Raw genomic sequence first — 20,943 nt, forward strand, 5'->3', positions numbered from 1 at the left:
AATAAACCGGTGACTTGGGACACCAGAAAACAAACCATCCCATGTGGCGACTCTGAACAAAAATAAATAAATAATCCTATTTCGAATAATGTCACTTAAAGTGAAAAAACTCCCTTGTACTACCTTCGGGTGTGTAAAAAGGAGGTGTGACAGCTCTGGCGACTCTACTGGGGATCGAACCCAGAATCTCTGGTTCAGGGTTCAAGAATTCGAGCTTAGAATAGCTGTTATGATTGGCTTTATTTGTTATCTGATTTTTTTACATGTTTGAGCCTAATGTGCTAAATGCCGCTTTTTACTGCTTTGATTTTATGTGAACTGTATATAAACTGCTACGAAACCCTTCCTCTCTCTAAGTCTTCTAAATCATGGAAAAGGGTGCACTTCGTGTGACTTCACTTCTGTTTAGAGTCTTACCCAATTTTAGAACGAGGCTCGGACAAGTTGCAAAGCCGATGAAGCTTCTGTATTCCCGGTACGCTGCCCCCCCCCCCCACGGCTCGAGTTGTCCGTTCGGGTAAGCCAGGTCTAGAACAATAAACCCAAGTTTCAAACCTAGTATAACAAAGCCTCATGTCGGATCCCTAGTAGGAACGTTTGTTTGCATCACGTGCATTTGACTTAGGAGACTCAACATAGGGGTTGGGTCTGTCTAGGACAGGTGTACCCCAAATGGAAAGATCATCCTGATGCATCCTACTTGATACTTGTGCATTTATTTGCTTCAGATTTACATGTTGACCGGCTTATGAATAATAGGAGAAAAGTTGGGAAAAGAAAATCAATGTGAGAGCTCGGAGAGATAATCACTTGTTTTGAAAATCAGTGTCCAAAAATTTTCTGTTTGAAAAATAATTGGTTTATTTTCGTCCAATCTTCCTGAACTACACCAGTTTGATTCTCATTGGATGTGGGATACGTAGGTAACCTCATCGGGTTCAACTTCCCTTTTGCAAAAATAGCCCAAAAACAACACAATTTTAGTTTTAGTCACAAATAAGCAGGGTGATGCCATTCTTGTCTAAAATAAGCCAAATGTCCCCAAAAGGGCGCCGGAAGGCTATTTTTGCAAGAATGGCCACCTCTGATCTTTTTTTTCAACCGATTAGTAAGCACAGCCTTAAAATCTTCTTCCCTGAAGTGCTGAAAGACTCTATCTGCAAAATCAGGTTTTATTTTTAAGTAAAATTTTGAAAAAATGGTGTTACTCTTTTGGGTCAAAATGAGTTATTAAATCACCTTAATAAATGTGTAGGATGAGCACAAATGAAATTGAACCCTTCACAGCCCTTAAAGAGATCCCCTTACAGCTCCACATGTGGTGAAATGATCTAGGAAAAGGCAGTAGAGAAACTGTGGTAAATGTTCTGGGAGGCTTCATCGTACTGTTGATCATCGAGCCAAGGTTGGACATAATTGAAGCTTTAGTACCTTTTTGGGACCCAACTCCCAATGTGTTCTGTTTCTCTAACTTTGAGCTTACACCCACGCTGGAGGAAGTTGCGGGTTATGCAGGCCTTAATGGAAACCTTAGAAGTCGATATCCAGTGTCACCAAGACCGGTATTTCCCCACAGATTTTTGGATCTGTTGAGTATTAGTCGGGATAACCAGGATGGAAGTTTATCTGAAGGTTATTGCACTTTTAAATTCTTGTATCAACGCTATGGTAACCCTCGAGGTTCTGAAGAGCCGAACACTAGTCTGACCCATATCGGGAATAAAGATAAATGGGAGGCAAGGCGGGGTTTGACTTTTATAGTAGCTTGGGTGTTGTAGTTAACCCGCAAAAAGATGGTAATATAGAGGTAGGTATCGTAGGAATGATCGATGTTGCAATCAAGAAAGCCAACGGCAATGTAGTTCCCCTGATCTTATCTGAAATCTACCAAGCCTTGACGATCTGTCAGGAAGGGGGAAAGTTCTTCCAAGGCTGCAATCTGTTATTACAATTATGGATGCAGGAACATCTCTGCCACCGGGTTGAGTATATGAATTACGGTATGACCGGTTTGAGTTGCATTAAAGAATTTGAAAGCCGAGTAGTGGGTATTGAATTCCCCGAGGGGACTGAAACTTGTCTTGCACATTTGAGCTCATTGACTGCCGATAAAATTGAGTAGGCATTCGGATGGATTTCTATCACCGAAGCAGTATACATGTCAGCTGAAGTGTGTTATCTCTTCCTAATAGGCATCCGGAGCATCCAGCCGTATGCTCCCCACAGGGTTTTGCACCAATTAGGAAGATTTCAAACCGTCCCCCATGACGAAGATTTGAGTAAACATGTCATTGAATTGGGCACAAAAGCCGTATTTCCAGAAGGGAGAATTCGCCAGGTGTGGAATGAATGAAGATTTCTTGAACCTAAGACCATGGTGCGAGATCTAGCTAGAGGTGAAGTGGACCCTAAGTACATTGGTTGGTTCGATGAAAGATTTCAGATTCCTGAGAGACCTGCTAAGAGAGCCCACGTTCAACAATTTACTAGCGAATCGCAAGAGCAGTGGGGCTGGTTGGCAAAAGAAGAAAGCTACAGGGCTAAAATAATCCAGTTGGAAAGGCAAGTCATGGGCCTTCAGTTTGAAAATGGTTTGCAAGCCGCCACAGATGAGGGAGAAAAGAAAAACTAACTCAAGAAAATGAATCTCAAAGCTCAAATCCGGAAGATGAAAATAGCTGCTAGAAACCCGGAAAGAAGCCGAGCAGATGAAAGGCTTATAAGCAGTCTGAAAAAGAAAGCCCTTGAGTGTCAAGATGACCTAGAAAAGTCTGAGGCCAGTCTAGCAAAAGCCCGGGCTCAATTAGCGGTAAATGCAAAAGGTTGGACACAGTTTGTACAACAAATGAAAAGAAAATATGAAGGGACAATCACCAGTCTGAGAAGAAAGGTAACTACTTTTGAGAATGAGGCAACCAAGCAGGCTAAAGATTTCGAAGCTGAGAGGGAACACTGTTATGATTTGATGGCTCAGATGGAGGAAGGAATACAACAATTGCAAAATCATCACCTTCACGACTCTCAAGTGTTAGAAGCGAGGAATCAGCAGGTTGGGCGTCTGCTTCAGGAAAAGGGTAGAATCCGAGAAAGGGTTAAAGCCATTGCCGACTATATTGTCATGAAATGCCAAGCATGTGAGTACATGACTCGAACCACTTTCTCCGCTGCAGTGATGACATTTGTCCACCAGATAATAAGTGATTTGGAGAGACTTCAAGGGGATCTTGCATATAGGCCCGTGGCGAAACGGAATGATGTCCCACGGGCCCCAGGAGTCGAAGCCTTAATGTATTCCTGATTTTTCATTTATCGAGTCTGTATTTTGGTTTATTTTGAGTTTGTTCGCAGTTCCAAGAAAATTAGTAGTTTGAAGTCTTTTGTAATAGAAAAGTTTAGGAGTTTTCATTAATGAAAATCGAAAATTCCCAAAAAAATAAAATAAAATAAAAAATTTCTTTATTTTTGACATTTTGTTTTGAACTACGTAATGATCTGATTCACGCGGCATCGTGATACGTAGGCAATCCTCATCGGATTCGATCATGATTTTGTAAATAACTCCAAGAAGAAAGGGATGTGAAAAGAAAGACCCAGAAGAAAAACCCAATAAAAGAAGAAAAGAGAGCCGAAGAAAAATCAAAGGAAAAATGAGAAAAGAGATAAAAAAAAGTGGAAGATTGGAAGTGGAAAGAAGAGAAAATCGGGGAAAATATGTAAAGCCAGGATGAAACATGCAACCGTTGCGATACACGTAGAAACACATTTGACTGTATAGGTGAATTACACTCCAACATGCGATTACCTATGTGTTATTTGCTTCAAACTGACCGGTTTGTTGTCTACTGTTAGTTAGGTTTTATAGAAAGGTGGTTGGTTTTGTGGTATTCTGGCTTCGCATCCATACTTCACGAGGTCGAAGGGAAGCATTGAAATGTCTTCAGAAATGACTCTGCCAACAGTTCCTATTACGGATGAGAGTTCGATCTCGGGCATCCCAACTTTAGAATCGGCAGCTGCCGAGGAAAATAGGTTACTACGTCTCCACATGATGGAAATCTGGGACGCCTGGGCAAACGGAAGAGAACCACCAAGTGCAATCCCTGGATTTCCCGAGCTTTTTCCCAGGGCAAGTGGGACCTCCAACATCCCCATAAACTATCCAAATACCCCACTAGGATACCCTACTATTTCCGTCAACTTTGTGGGAACACCTTCTGAGGCTCGCCCCCAGGTGTTAGATTCAGGTGCAACTTCGAATATCTTCACTGCTCCGCCTTGTTCGGCTACGGCACAGCCTACACTGCCTAGGCCCAGCTTTGACCCATCATCCTTCACCTTCCAAACACCATCTTCCCCACTAGAACCTACACACTTTCCCACCTATACTTACACCCAACCACCCCGGTATGAGTTCACCGCAGGGCAAGAGAAAGCTACCAAAACCCCTGAGCAAGAAGAGATTGCGAAGAAGATGAGGAGTATGGAACAGAGTATCAAAAGCATACAAGGCTTGAGTGGACAGAAAAGTGTATCCTATGCTGACTTATGTATGTTCCCTCATGTGCATCTGCCATTGGGATTCAAAATCCCAAAATTTGAGAAGTATGATGGACACGGTGATCCTATTGCTCATCTCAAAAGATATTGCAACCAGCTGCGAGGAGCCAGTGGGAGGAAAGAACTCCTCATGGCCTATTTCGGAGAAAGTCTGGTTGGCATCGCATCTGAGTGGTACATGGACCAAGATATATCCCGCTGGCACATCTGGGATGACCTTGCTATAGATTTCGTAAGGTAGTTCCAGTACAACATTGATATTGCTCCAGATAGGAACTCATTGACAAACTTGAAGAAGAAATCCTCGGAAAGCTTCCGAGAGTACGCAGTTAAATGGCGTGAATAGGCCTCCAGGGTAAAGCCTCCGATGGATGAGATTGAAATGTTCACAGTTTTCCTCCAAGCTCAGGAAGCTGAGTACTTCCAAAATATGATGTCCGCAATGGGTAAACCGTTCGCTGAAGCCATCAATATTGGCAAAATGGTTGAAAACGGGTCGAATTCTAAGCCAATACGCCATCAAAGCTACCTCCCAAGCCATTCAGGGTGGGTCTGGAGGAGTAGCGAAGGGCAAGAAAAAAGGAATAAACATTCATGGCTGCGTCGGGTGCAAGAAAACACCGTACTCCCAGATCCCTTTTCTCAAAAAGAACCCCGCAGCACTATTACCCCCACCAAGACGTAACATATGCTCCTCAGCCCTACACGGTCATGAATGCTCAACCTTATGTCCGGCCACAACAACAAGCCAACCGGAACCAAGCTCCAATCTCTAGAAACCAGCCTCCTTACCAAAACCACTACAACCCCCGGCCTCCACAAAACAATTTCCACCCTCGTGAACCACCCAAGAGGCCAAATTTTACACCAATTGGCGAAACCTACTCCAGCCTGTTACCAAAGCTTGTTCAAATGGGTTTGCTACAGCTTGTTCCTCAAACTAGGCAAAACCCAGCATCACCCGCTTACAGAGCCGGTACCCGATGCGCCTATCACTCAGGGTTAGAAGGGAACGACACGGATGATTGCTGGACTCTGAAGAGAGCCATGGAGAACTTAATAGAACAAAGGAAGATAGTGTTAAGGGATGAAGATATTCCCAATGTGACTAACAACCCATTGCCGACCCACAACAACGGGCCGGTAATTGGAATGATTTGTGAGGATAAGGAATTCGACCCAGTGTTGAAGGACATCATTTCCATCGCTGATGTAGAAAAGAAACCAAAAGTTGCCCCGAAGCAAGACAAAGGGGAGAAAAAGAACAAAACCATCCCTCCAAAGTCAGAGAAGAAAGTTGAAGTTGAATTTGGGGCAATGCCTCTCAAAGACGTTGTTCTCTATGTCCCTTGAGGCCGCAAAGAAAAGCAGATGACTTTGAGTCCTCCCAGAAGATTCGAGCTGAATAAGACAACCCAAATGTAAGTGCCCAAGGGAGCTTATGTGATGTGGGGGCCAATTAATCCACCAAGGCTGAGTGAGCCCGTGGTTATTGGCCGCGCATCACAAAAGCCCATGACGGATCCTACCGCTGTGCCTTGGAACTATAACAAATCAATGGTGACTTACAAAGGCAAAGAAATCTGGGGAGAAGTTCAAGAAAATAACCCGGCTGAAAAGTATTTCAATTTGGAAGAGGTGAACAATGCCACTAGAAAGCGCTTCCCATCTAAGAAGCTCGTGAGTGCCGAAGAAGCGGAGGCCTTCTTTCGAAAGATGAAAATGGCGGATTATGAGGTGATCGACCAGCTTCGAGAATTTCCCGCACAAGTCTCCTTGTTATCTCTGTTGATGAACTCCACCGAACATCAAAAGGTATTGATCAATACCCTTAACGAAGCATATGTGTCTGTTGGGACTTCTGTAGAGCAGTGGAGAGAATGGCCGAAAGATTTTTCGCAACCAACTAGATCTCCTTCAGCAAAAATGACTTGCCCCCAGAAGGAGCCGCATATAACAAATCCCTGCACCTGACAGTCAAATACAAAGGGTACTACGTGAAAAGGGTTATGTTGGACGGAGGCTCTGGGGTAGACATTTGCCCGCTCTTAACTCTGCAGCGTATGGAAATCGGTACCGAAAGAATCCGACCCAACAACATCTGTGTACGTGCCTTCGATAGTATAAAAAAGGACACGATTGGAGAGATTGATCTGATTCTGACCATCGGCCCAGTAGACTTTGAAATAACCTTCCAAGTTCTGGACATGGACACATCCTACAACTTTCTTTTGGGGATGCCTTGGATCCATGCAGCGGGGGCTAAACCCTCTACTCTTCACTAGATGGTGAAGTTCGAGCGCGAGGATCAAGAGATTGTGGTTCACGGGGAAGATGAGCAATCAATTTATTGGGACCCATCAGTCCCGTGTCTTGAAGCAAGAGAGGAGATCGAGCACATAGTCTATCAAGCCTTTGAAATCGTGGTCACTGATCAGTGCGAAGAAGGAAAACCTTGCCCTCAACCCTTCCTTTCTAATGCATCAATCACGGAGGCCAAATAAATGATTAGGTATGGCTACAAACCTGGGAAAGGGCTTGGGAAATCATTGCAAGGAATAGCTGAACCTATCACCCTGACCGCCAGTGAAAAGTTCTTTGGGATAGGCTTCCGACCGACTCCAGCTGATGTAAAATGGGCAGATAATAGAAAGAATAATGGTTGGGTCTTTCCTCAGCTGGTGTTGCATCTATACAGAACATTTATCAAGCTGAAATACAATGAGGAAGAGGATGATAAGGCCTTTACAGCCGAAGAAATCGAAGCAATCTGTGGGGCTATGAGGAAGATACTGTATGAAGCCCACATTGTTCAACCAGGGGAAGGTTCAAGCACCGCTGAGGTGCTGTATATGGGACCTAATGCCAAACTGCAGAATTGGAAGGCCACGCCATTCCCAATCAGGCGAGAATCCTGGTAGACCTGTCCTGCCACTTTTTCTTCATCATGAGTTATTCCAGGGTGTAACTCTGATGTTTTCTTTAGTTTCTTGTCTTTTAATTTCCAATGTAAACCCTGTTATCTTCAAATTCAATGAAATGAAATCAATATTTCATCGTTCATCTTTCTTTATTCTTTCTGATTCAGTTATTTTTCTCTTTTATTTCTTCTTTCAGTTCTAATAATGTGGCTTTAAATAACATGACATGCTTGCGGACTTCATGCCCAGATCCAAACACGTTATCTAACTGTGAAATAATGAACCAAGAACTGAAATACGATGAAGAAGTGGCTTTTAGGGAAATAAATCGAGAGTTGGAGCAATTTGAGAATAAACCTAAGCCAAACTTAAATGATACCGAGCCGGTTAATTTAGGCAGTTCTGAAGAAATCAGGGAAACCAAGATAAGCATTCACACAGATGGAAAAACCCGGGACGCATTAATCCAACTCCTGTTTGAGTTCAAAGATGTGTTTGCTTGGTCATATGACGACATGCCAAGACTAAGTGTTGATTTGGTGGTTCATAAGTTACCGACTTACCCCGACTACCCCCATGTCCAGCAAAAGCAAAGAAAGTTTAAAACTGACATTAGTGACAAGATCAAAGAAGAAGTCACGAAACAGTTGAAAGCGGGGCTGATCCGAGTAGTTTGGTATACCACATGGCTAGCTAATGTAGTTCCAGTGCCAAAGAAAGACGGGAAGACCCGGGTTTGTGTGGATTACAGAGATTTAAACAAGGCAAGTCCTAAAGATAACTTCCCTTTGCCGAACATCCACATCCTTGTTGATAACTGCGCCAAACATGAGATACAATCCTTCGTGGATTGTTATGCAGGATATCACCAGGTGTTGATGGATGAAGAAGATGCAGAAAAAATAGCTTTTACCACACCTTGAGGTATATACTGTTACAGAGTCATGCCATTTGGTCTGAAGAACGCCGGGGCAACCTACATGAGGGCCATGATTGCCATTTTTCATGATATGATGCACCAAGAGATAGAGGTATACGTGGACGATGTAATCATCAAATCCAAAACTCAGGATGACCATGTTCGGGACTTGAGAAAATTCTTTGAGCGGCTACGCAAATATGATTTGAAGCTAAACCCTGCCAAGTGCGCATTTGGAGTCCCATCTGGCAAACTCTTGGGTTTCGTAGTCAGCCGAAGGGGCATTGAGTTAGACCCAACAATGATAAAGTCCATTCGAGATTTGTCTCCTCCGAAAACCAAGAAGGATGTTATGAGTTTGTTGGGTAGATTGAACTACATCAGTCGGTTCAATGCCCAGTTGACCTCCACGTGTGAACCCATATTCAAGTTGTTAAAGAAAGATGCGGCGATCAAATGGACAAACGAGTGCCAAGAAGCTTTCGATAAAATCAAGGAATATCTGTCGAATCCGCCAGTGTTGGTCCCACCTGAGCCAGAGAGGCCTCTGTTCTTATATCTGACCATCTTAGAAAATTCTTTCGGCTGTGTCCTCAAGCAACATGATGTGACCAGAAAGAAAGAGCAAGCCATTTACTATTTGAGCAAAAAGTTTACTAGTTATGAAGCCAAGTACACTTTACTGGAAAGAACTTGTTGCGCTTTAACTTGGGTCACTCAGAAGCTGATGCAGGCCTACACCACTTACCTCATAACCAGGTTGGATCCTTTAAAATACATATTCCAGAAGCGAATGCCCACTGGGAGGTTAGCGAAGTGGTAGATCCTACTCACGGAATTTCACATAGTTTACGTCACTCGCACAACAATGAAAGCCCAGGCATTAGCAGATCACCTGGATGAAAACCCAGTTGATGATGAATACCAACCTTTGAGCACTTACTTCCCGGATGAAGAGGTAAATTCAGTTGAGGAAATATCCGAAGATATTAATACTTGGAAAATATTCTTTGATGGAGTGGTAAATGCAAAAGCTGTTGGAATCGTGGCAATCTTGATCTCACCCACTGGTCAGCATTATCGAGCCACGGCCCGACTTCGGTTTTTCTGCACAAACAACATCGCCAAGTATGAAGCCTGCATTATGGGTATGAACATGGAAATTGACCAAGATATCGAAGAATTGTTAATCATGGGAGATTCAGATCTGATTATCCAACAAGCCCAAGGAGAATGGGAGACTCGAGATGTCAAACTTATTCCCTACAGGCAATATATAGAAGATCTTAGCAAGCGGTTCAAATCAATAGAGTTCAGATACATCCCTCATTGTCACAATGAACTGGCCAATGCACTTACTAATTTGGCCTCGATGTTGCCATACCCAGGTAATGCCCATATTGATCCCTTGGAAATCCAAATCAGGGAAAGGTATGGCTACTGTAATATGGTTGATGCGGAACTAAATATTCAGCCATGGTATCATGACATAAAAAGATTTGTGAAAACCAAAGAATACCCCGAGCAAGCCAGCGGAGACCAAAAGAGAACCATTAGACGGCATACAAGTGATTTCTTTATTAGTGGTGTCGTCGAAGCAGCAAACAAGAACATCAAAAAGATTTTGAGAAAGATGATTCAAAGTTCCAGGCAGTGGCATAAAAAGTTGCCTTTTGCATTGTTGGGGTTTCGCACTACTATGCACACGTCGGTCGGAGTAACCCCGTACCTTTTGGTTTATGGCACTGAAGCCATAATACCCGCGCAAGTTGAAATCCCTTCTCTCCGGATCATTGTTGAAGCTGAAATTGAAGACAGTGAGTGGGTCAAAGACCGTCTACAACAGTTAACCCTGATTGATGAAAAGCGAATGGCCGCAGTCTGCCACGGGCAGTTGTACCAACAAAGAATGGCCCGTGCTTACAACAAGAAAGTACGACCCAGAAATTTTGAAGTGGGACAACTTGCTTTAAGGCATAATCTTCCTCATCATTAGGAAGCAAAAGGGAAATTTGCTCCTAACTGGAAAGGCCCATACATTATTTGAAAGATATTACCAAGAGGGGAGTTATATCTGGAAGATATCAAAGGAAACGACCTCGAGGCAGCTGTGAACGCAGACGTGGTCAAAAGATACTATGTCTAGTCCTTCTGCAGCAATAGCACTATCCGACTGGGATGATAAAGGCTTTCATTCTTGCTACCCTAAACACTCCAATCCTTTTGCTAACCCTTTGAGCCGGTTAATTTTCTTTCATTACCCTCTTTAAAACTCAAAAAAAGGAAAGAAAAAAAAATGTTTCTCTGAACTACGTTCGACTTGATTCCGAAAGGATACGTAGGCAGCCTCTCTCCTGGGGTTCAGTTACACCAAAACAAAAATCAAATTTTCCCCAAAAGTGAAACTGGGCAGATGTTATAATGGTTCGGCGATGATCCCGCCTGAATGGTTCCAAAGTTGTAATTCGATCCAACTCTTTTTACCCAAACCTTGTTCAAGTCCTTCCGATCAATCGGCGAAAGGTTTTCAAAATTGGAGAACGCAGTTGTTTGGATTCGATGAAATCAAGATAAGAGAAATAAAATGAGAGAGTTTTATTGGTGAAAACCAACGGGCACCGTAAGGTGATGGTGAGCAGAGAAACTGAAAAACGAGAGAGTCTCGTTAGTGAAAACTCGTAAAGAACACTATAAGGCGACAGTGAGAAGAGAAATGAGAGAGGTCGATTGGCGAAAACCCGCAAAGGGCGTCGTTGATCGAAGAAGAAACCCCTCACCACCATTGGTACTGAAAGAGTCCTGGCAAAGTTTCTTGGTTTTAAAACACGGGTCGCAATGGGTTTATGAGAAGTTGGATAGTTGTGCAGATCAGGTATCCAGTACAAGAAGCATATTATATCTATTGAAGTCTGCATGCGCTCCAGATAAGTCTTTCTTTTTTCCCTGAAAGGGACATTTCTCCTTAAATTCACTTTCTTGTCCTTTGTTTTATTTTCTTTGAATCCCTTTCGATCTAACTCTGTTCTAAAACTAATACAAAGAAAAGGTGGCAAAATTGGTCTTACCGGGTTCTACTTAACAAAATCCATGTCCAAAGAAAAGTACCCAGCCTCAACGGGTGCATCAAGTCGATCCTGATTGGCCATGATGGCCGATGATTTGAAATCAAAATCATTGAAAATGAAAAGAAATCCAAGGTCAAAAGCCCCTAGCGGCAAAATAAGGTGAAAAGACCAAAGCCCCACATGGTTGAACCGTCATATGGAAAGTTTGGAAATTTGAGTTCCTTGGTTTAAGGAGAGAGATAAATCTTCCGAAAAGCCAGCAAACGGCAGAGGTTCTCACCAGGAGAGTTGGGCCGCGATCAAGTGATCAAAACAGTCAAGGCCACGAAACCAACCACTGTTTCAAACTAACAATTGTTCTTTATTGGAAAAATTAAAACAGGTGCAATCCAAAGCAACCATGCAAGAAGCAGGTGCAACAAAAATGGAAAAAGAAATGTGCAAGCGCTAGAAACAACTTTGCAACAATAATCAACCCAAAAGGGAAGTCTCCTCCAAATTCTTTCCTGCATTTGTTTTACTAAAAAATGAATTGAACTGAAAGAAAATAGATAAAAAAAAAGGGCAGTTTAGAAGCCCCAATATCAATCTTTTGTCTTTTTGCCAACATTAGGACTTCAATCTCTGAGTTGAGATTCTTAGACATAGGGCCTCCACTCCGTAGTCGCCTTTTGCCAATATTAGGGCTCCAATCCCAGAGTTGAGATTTTTAGACATAGGGCCTCCACTCCCTAGTCGCCTTTTGCCAATATTAGGGCTTCAATCCCTAAGTTGAGATTTTTAGACATAAGGCCTCCATTCCCTAGTCGCATTTTTGCCAACATTAGAGCTCCAATCCCTGAGTTGAGATTTTTAGACATAGGGCCTCCATTTCCTAGTTGCCTTTGCCAACATTAGGGCTCCAATCCCTGAGTTGAGATTTTTAGACACGGGGTCTCCATTCCTTAGTCGCCTTTTGCCAATATTAGGGCTCCAATCCTTGAGTTGAGATTTTTAGACATAAGGCCTCCATTCCCTAGTCGCCTTTTTGCCAACATTAGAGCTCCAATCCCTGAGTTGAGATTTTTAGACATAAGGCCTCCATTCCCTAGTCGTCTTTTGCCAACATTAGGACTCCAATCCCTGAGTTGAGATTTTTAGACATAGGGCCTCTATTCACTAGTCGCCTTTTGCCAACATTAGGGCTCCAATCCCTGAGTTGAGATTTTTAGACATAGGGTCTCCATTCCCTAGTCGCCTTTTTGTCAACATTAGGGCTCCAATCCCTGAGTTGAGATTTTTAGATATAGGGCCTCTATTCTCTAGTCGCATTTTGCCAACATTAGGGCTGTAATCCCTGAGTTGAGATTTTTAGACATAGGGAATCCATTCCCTAGTCGTCTTGTTGCCAACATTAAGGCTCCAATCCATGAGTTGAGATTTTTAGACACAGGGCCTCCATTCCCTAGTCGTCTTGTTGCCAACATTAGGGCTCCGTAGTCGCCTTTTGCCAACATTAGGGCTCCAATCCCTGAGTTGAGATTTTTAGACACAGGGCCTCCATTCCTTAGTCGACTTTTGCCAACATTAGGGCTCTAATCCTTGAGTTGAGATTTTTAGACATAAGGCCTCCATTCCCTAGTCACCTTTTTGCCAACATTAGAGCTCCAATCCTTGAGTTGAGATTTTTAGACATAGGGCCTCCATTCCCTAGTCGCCTTTTGCTAACATTAGGGCTCCAATCCCTGAGTTGAGATTTTCAGACATAGGGCCTCCATTCACTAGTCGCCTTTTGCCAACATTAGGGCTCCAATCCCTGAGTTGAGATTTTTAGACATAGGGCCTCCATTCCCTAGTCGCCTTTTTGTCAACATTAGGGCTCCAATCCCTGAGTTGAGATTTTTAGACTTGGGGCCTCCATTCCCTAGTCGCATTTTGCCAACATTATGGCTCTAATCCCTGAGTTGAGATTTTTAGACATAGGGCCTCCATTCCCTAGTCGCATTTTGCCAACATTATGGCTCTAATCCCTGAGTTGGGATTTTTAGACATAGGGCATCCATTCCCTAGTCGTCTTGTTGCCAACATTAGGGCTCCAATCTCTGAGTTAAGATTTTTAGACACAGGGCCTCCATTCCCTAGTCATCTTGTTGCCAACATTAGGGCTCCAATCCCTGAATTGAGATTTTTAGACATATGGCCTACATTCCCTAGTCGTTATTTGCCAACATTAGGGCTCCAATCCCTGAGTTGAGATTTTTAGACATAGGGTCTCCATTCCCTAGTCGCCTTTTGCCAACATTAGGGCTCCAATCCCTTAGTTGAGATTTTTAGACATAGGGCCTCCATTCCCTAGTCGCCTTGTTGCCAACATTAGGGCTCCAATCCCTAAGTTGAGATTTTAGACATAGGGCCTCCATTCCCTATTCTCCTTTTTTGCCAACAGTAGGGCTCCAATCCCCGGGTTGAGATTTTTAAACATAGGGTCTCTACTCCCTGGTTGGTTTCTAGTGTAGATATAGGGCTCCACTCCCTAATCTCTTTCCCAAGGATACACAATCCTTATTTTATCGCTTTCAAATAAAGAAATAGTTTATATTTTAGTTACAAATAGCTCACAAAATTTTCCTAGTAAAAACTTGGGCAGAAATATTTCGTTCGTTTGTTCGTTTTGGTGTCTGAGCAGGTTTTACCTCGAGGCACAGGGTTTGAGGCGACCAAAAGAATGAGTCTCAATCAAGAAAAAGAAAAGAAGAAAAAGATTAAAAAGAAGTAAACTCAATGTGCGAAAGCGGAGAAAAGATATGGGCTGCTCAAGACGTGATTGAAGTCACAAGCTTTCCAAGTCCCATCTTGATCCGAAAAGTTGAAGATGAAAGAACTAGCACATGTAGCTAACGAGCAGCAAGATTCAGATCAGAGTCTGCAGGAAGAACCAGACAAGGCTCAAGATCAAGCTTCAGAAGATTTATAGATAGGAATCTTGTAACTCGTAGTTGACAAGCTTAGCTAGTTTAGTTTTTTATTTTTCATTTTGGTGTAATAAGGAGCTCAGCAAGCAGAAACAACAGCGAAATCACAGCTTCCCGGTAGTCTCAGCTACCAAAACCTTCAGAACTACACGCGACCTGATTCCCTTATGACCCAGGATATGTAGGCTGTCCAAAATCAGGACTCGGTTGCACCCTTTCCTTTGTTTATTTTCCCTTTTGAAAAAAAAAGGATTTGTTCAAAAATTAGTTACATGGCTCACCTTATCTTTGCTTGAAAACTCTTCATGTTTCCAAACAAAGAGGGGCAGCTGTGAACATCTAACTTTTGACCATGTTTGAATTTATTCTCACTTTTCTCCACTCACTACCCACTTTCCACACTTTCTCCACTCACTACCACTTTACCCACTTTTCTCACTCATGTTCCCCACTCTCCCCGCTTTCCCCACTCTCCCCAAAAATATTTACTCCACCCAATCTTCATCATTCTCTGGGCATAAGACACATATCAGATTTTTTTTTAGGAATGGGATCCCAAGCAAAAATGAGAGGAGAGCTCTTCTTCATCTTCTTCTTCATTTATCCAAGCTAAAAGATTAGATTTCTCTACCCCTAAAAAACGGCGCAACACAGAGAGCTTCTTTCTTCTTCTTATTCATTTTCCATAGAAAAACACACACAAAAATCAGGGAACTCGCTCACCTCCTCTCACGCGACTCTAGCGACCTTCACTAACCTCCCAAAACTCATCTCACTCACTCTTCTCTTATAGATCCTCACCCACATGCAAGAGCAAAAGAAAGGGAGCACTCTCTGATTTAAAGCACTGAAATTCCACAAAAGAAGAAGAAAACATAAATAAAAAAAAAGAGGACAGGAAGGATATTTTCTGAATTGATTGAGTTTGCTGCAGTTTATCTCCATGTTTCTGGTTTTCTAAACATTTTGGGTTAAAAAGCGCTGTTGATTTTGCTGTTCTCTGCATAGTGGGACTCTAATTAGCTGTTCTAGCCTCTATTTGGTTTTCTCTTCTTCTAAGTTGAAGCTTCGAGCTGTTAGGTATTGTTTCTCCTCAAACTATTGTAAAATCTGTTAATATGAAGCTATGATTGCTCTCTGATTCATATGCTTTCTACTGTGAATTTGTCGATCTTGGTTTAGTTTTAGTATGAAATAAATGTCATCTGTGTTAATTTTAATCAGAAAGTAAAAGGATGCCTTTGTAAAGAGAAATTTTCTCGTTGTTTGAATCTTGTAATCTTATAATAGGAGGTCTCCGTGCTGTAAATTGAAACTTTCTACATGAAAACTAAAGCTTTACTTGACTTTCATTATTACTTGGTTTGTTTTCCGTGAAGAGCTTCTAGCCAATGTAACGCCATTTAAGCTCATTCAAAAAAAAGGAAAACAATGACGTGTAATGTGTACCAAGGTGGATAATTTTGGTTTTATGCTGTAAATTGAACTCAATATACAATCACACCTATACTATCATGTTTTACATATTCCCGACATATTAGTAGTACAATTACATCAAGGTTCATCGTAGATGTCTCATGACAAATTGAGCAATCAGCATGGTTGAATAATTCTGCCAGTTAGAAATGTAGTTAAAGTGATATGCCCTCTTATTATGTGGTTGCAAATATATATTTCTTTCATAATAATTCCATACCCAAAAATCAGAGTTTTGCTTGATTTCAAATTAATTTTAGGAGATAAATCACAAGCATCGTAGCTTGCCTTAGGCACGATTAATAATTCATCGTGATTGTGGGTACGGTCCCGTGACATAGTTACGATGCCTAATTCCCAAATTCGGGGTGCATTTCATGTGACCCGATTATAACAACTTCGAATAATAAAATCCTTTTGTAATAACTTGGGCGTGCCATGCCAAATAAAATCCCAAAACCATGGCCCTCACTTAATTAATTTTAACCCTTTAGAAATCGAGGTGTGTCATTAGTTGAATTTTTCATGGCCCTCGCAAACTTATAAGTGCGTAGTTGCTTTTGGTGCGCTATTAAATTAATTTCCTTAAACTCGGGTGTGCATTTCATGTGACCCAACTCCAATTCTCAACAACGTTAAATAAAATGTGTCGTGGATCACGAGTGCATTTCATGTGGCGTAGTTTAAGGCATGTTTTAAATAACGTTGAATCTTCTTAAAAATAATTAAAAGCGATTTAATAAAGTTAAAATGTACCATAGGCTAAAACATGTGTTAAAATCAGATAATAGGCCGATTATAATAGTTTAAGCGACCTTGCTAGAACCACGGAATCCGAGAATGCCTAATACCTTCCCTCGGGTTAACAGAATTTCTTACTCAGAATTTCATTTCGAAACAAACCATCCCAAGTGGCGACTCAAAACAAAAAAAAAATAATCTCATTTCGAATAATGTCACTTAAAGTGGAAAAACTCCCTTGTACTACCTTCGGGTGTGTAAAAAGAAGGTGTGACAGTTATATCCGCACCTGCGGATTGGGGACCGTAGGTGCGAGTTCTGCAGAAGTGGAAATGTATCGTAGAAGCAGAGAAGGACCACATGAGCGGAAGTTGGACCGCATCTGCAAGCCTACAGGTGCGAGGTTTGGGGAGCAGGTGCGAAAGCTGGGGATTTATGTGAATTGCGCAGATGCGGTGTTTGGACCGCGGGTGCGGTCCCGCAGGCAAGTGAATTTTGTCGTAGGTGCGAAAATACCTGGGCAGAAGTATAAATTAGACCCTTCGCGAATTTTTGCCCATTCTTCACCATTTTTGGCCGAGATTTGAGCTTTGGGCAGTGATTTTCAAGAGGAATCAAAGATTATCAGTGTGGTAAGTTACTTGGGCTTTATTATTTGTGTTTGTGATGATTTTCCTACTGTTTAATCATGGAATTAGTGGGAATTTGGGGTGAAGATGAAGGGCCTAGGGCTTAAGTTTTGGATATTTTGATTGAGTATTTGACGGGTTAAATGGAGTCGGATTTTGATAAATCTTGTATGTATGGACTCATGAGTGGAAGGAGTTTCTATTTTTGTGATTTTTGTCGAATTCTGAGACATCGGCCTGGGAGTTGGGTTTGGGTTTTTTGGATTTTGGATTGAATTGATAGTTTCTCATTTGGAATTGATTCCTTGGCCTATATTGATTGCGTTGTATTGCTTTTGGTTAGATTCGGGATGTTTAGAGGCCGATTCCAGAGGCAAGGGCATAGAGGAGTAGGATTTGGCTTGGTTTGAGGTAAGTAACGCTTTCAAACTTGGTTCTGAGGGTTCGAAATCCCGAACTATGTATTATGTGATTAATATTGAGGTTATGCAAATGCCAAATGATAGGTGTGTGGGCATGCACCGTGAGAATTGTGGCCTGGTTCATTCCATGGCACCGCTTAGTGACTTTTTCTTGTTGATATCTGTGTTATGATTATATGATTAAGGAAATGAACTGTAAATCATGCTAATCATCATGTTAGGGCTTCACGCTAATACTGTTAAGACCCGAGTGGTCGTCTCTTCCTGTCATCTCATTAGTTCCATTGATATTTTGTACTCAGTCTTGTTCATGCATATCATATCATGTCTCAGTCTCAGTTGTTATTATTTGGCACATCATATCATTGTTTCAGACTAGTTTCATGGCATTGTGAGCCCGTGTGTGTGAGACTGGAGAGTGATGACTGAGTGAGGCCGACAGCCTGATTATAAGTGACAGTTATGGAATCGGGTTGCATGTCGTAGCAGTTATGTTGATGATTATGATAGAGCTTGGGCTGTAGGAGCCCATCCGGAGTCTGTAACACACCCCCAATGAGCGCAGATGATATTTTGAGGGATGGATTTCCCTGGACATGGATTTGTCCGAAGTATTGATATCTGGAGATGGATTTCTTTCTAGGGTTGGAATGTCCTTTACCTCAGTACCGAGTGATTTATAGCCAGTGATGAGTATGTTTCGGGATGGATTTCCTTGGGTCGAATGGCCATATGCGGCACACACACACACACACACACACACACACACACACACACACACACACACACACACACACACACACATATATATATATATATATATATATATATATATATATATATATATATATATATATATATATATATATATGTATATATATATATATATAGATTTCTCCTTAGGGATTGGATTACCCTTGTTTCCTCGGAACTAGTTAACTTGCAGTCAGTATTGTATATGTTCCGGGATAGATTTCCCTGGGCCGGAGGCCATATGCAGTACCGAGCGGTTAAGCACTTGAGAGAGGGAGCATACGATGCATTTTCATGAATTTTTGGCATTGACATGTAAAGTTTTGTTGAGCTTTATACTTCACATTGTTTGGATTGGTATTTACTTTACTATTGAGTTGAATAATTGAATTGCCAACATGCCTACTTTTCTATACAGTTTAGTTGTGTTATAATTGTTGAGGTTTAGTTCGTCACTACCTATTAGTCCATAGTTTGGACTTGTTACTTACTGAGTTGGTATACTCACATTACCCCCTGCACCTTGTGTGCAGATCCAGGAATCTCAGGTCACAGTAGCGGCTGTTGACTACTCCAGTCGCGGATTATCACCGAAGATAGCGAGGTAGCTGCCTGGCGATCGCAGACCCACCTTTCTCCTTCTTTATCTTCTTTCTAGTATACTTTGGCTACTTTCAGACTATTTTGGTCTTGTTATGTTTCGGAACGATTGTAGTATTGCTCATGACTTAGTGACACCAGAGGTCGGGCTTTTATTTTCACATTTTAATTTTTCACTTTATATTTTTTATGGAAATTTCAGTTAAAAAAGGTTGTTATTTAAGTTTTATTGAAATGTTGAACTATTTTGGGAATGTGTCAGCTGGCCTAGTTCCATGATAGGCGCCATCACGACCGGGATGGTTTTGGGGTCATGACAAGTTGGTATCAGATCCTAGGTTACATAGGTCTCAAGAGTCATAAGCAGGTTTAGTAGAGTCTTGCGGATCGGTACGGAGACGTCTGTACTTATCCTCGAGTGGCTGCAGAACCTTTAGGAAAAGCTTCACATTCTTGAATTATTGACGTGCGAACCTATTGATTCTGGTACTAAACTTTTGTTATTCTATTCTCTCATAGATAGTGAGGACACGTGCTACCAGTCAGGATGGATGGCCACCAGTACCACCAGTTGGGGCCACTAGAGGCCGAGGTCGCGGTCGAGGCCATGGTAGGGGCAGGGGTGTAGACCGTACAACAGTTGGAGCAATGTTTTCTTATCCACCGGCTGCCCCAGTTCATGATCAGGCCCCAATTGTGGACCCTCCAGCAGGACCAGCTTAGGCACCGACTCTGCCTATTGTTATCCCAGGTCTTCAGGAGACCTTAACTCAGATTTTGACCATGTGCACCAGTCTTGCTTAGGCGATCGCCGTTTATGCTACAACAGCTACTTCCCAGGCCATGGGAGACACTCAGATTCCCACTACTCGTACATCTGAGCAGGTTGTTCAGGGACTACAGATACTAGAGGTACCACCAGCCCAGCCAGTTGCACCTGCTTATGTGGTACCAGTCATGCCTGATGATGAGCAACGTCGATTGGAGAGATTTGGTAGGCTTCAGCCTCCGATGTTTAGTGGTGCAAAGGGCAAGGATGTCCAGGGTTTCTTGGACAAGTGTTAGAGGATTCTTCGTACAACAAGTATTCTGGAGACCAGTAGGGTCACGTTCACTACTTTTCAGTTTTTTGGAGTTGCCTTTACTTGGTGGGAGGCTTATGATAGGCGTAGGCCTATTAGTGTAGCACCCCTTATGTGGCAGCAGTTCTCCGTCCTTATTTTGGAGAAGTATGTGCCGCAGTCCCGCAAGAGGAGCTGCGTAGATAGTTCGAGTAGTTGCATCAGGATGATATGACTTTGACGCAGTATGAGATGGGGTTTTCAGAGTTAGCTTGTCATGCTGTTTGGTTGTTCCTACAGATAGGGAGAGGATCATGAGGTTCGTGGATGGCCTCGATTATCAGCTATGCATTCTTATGACCAGAGAGAGTGTCTGGTGCTTCTTTTGAGTAGGTGGTCAACATTGCCATAGAGATAGAGTCAGTTTTCCGACAGGAGCGAGTTGAGAGGGAGTCCAAGAGGCCTTGGGGATCTGGTAGTTTTGGTAGTGTTCCTTCTGGAGGTCAGTTTTAGCACGGTAGAGTCCGTCCATTCAGACATGCTTAGACGGCTCGTCCGGGTCACTATGGTGGATCATCTAGTCATGGTTCTCACAGTTCACATCAAGGCCACTCATTTCTTAGTGCCCTTCCAGCTTAGAGCTCGACTCATGCACCATCAGTTCAGGGTTCATCTATGCCTAGTTCTTCTAGTGGGTATCCCGGTGCTCGGTGCTCCCTTCAGTCCCTATTGCTAGTGGCCAGTAGAAGTTGCTTTGAGTGTGGAGATTTGGGTCATATAAAGAGGTTTTGTCCCCGTCTTATGGGAGGTTCGTCCCAGCAGAGAACTCAGCATTCGGCTTCAGCACA

General features: G+C 42.5%; 1 protein-coding gene across 1 annotated transcript; it reads left to right on the top strand.

Annotated features, from left to right (window-relative positions):
• Positions 1–632: 632 nt before the first annotated feature.
• Positions 633–19,203, top strand: LOC142182649 (uncharacterized). The gene is made up of 2 exons (XM_075256994.1): positions 633–15,493; positions 18,968–19,203. The coding sequence occupies exon 1, from the start codon at positions 9,266–9,268 to the stop codon at positions 10,391–10,393; it is 1,128 nt and encodes a 375-aa protein (XP_075113095.1). The 5' UTR covers positions 633–9,265; the 3' UTR covers positions 10,394–15,493; positions 18,968–19,203.
• Positions 19,204–20,943: the final 1,740 nt, after the last annotated feature.

This window comes from Nicotiana tabacum, chromosome 7 (genome assembly GCF_000715075.1).
Source record: "Nicotiana tabacum cultivar K326 chromosome 7, ASM71507v2, whole genome shotgun sequence".
In the NCBI taxonomy this organism is placed as follows: Eukaryota; Viridiplantae; Streptophyta; class Magnoliopsida; order Solanales; family Solanaceae; genus Nicotiana; species Nicotiana tabacum.

What these genes read in the sequence shown, in the direction of transcription:
- LOC142182649 (XM_075256994.1), top strand. Translation starts at nt 9,266, where the DNA reads ATGAAAGCCCAGGCATTAGCAGATCACCTGGATGAAAACCCAGTTGAT.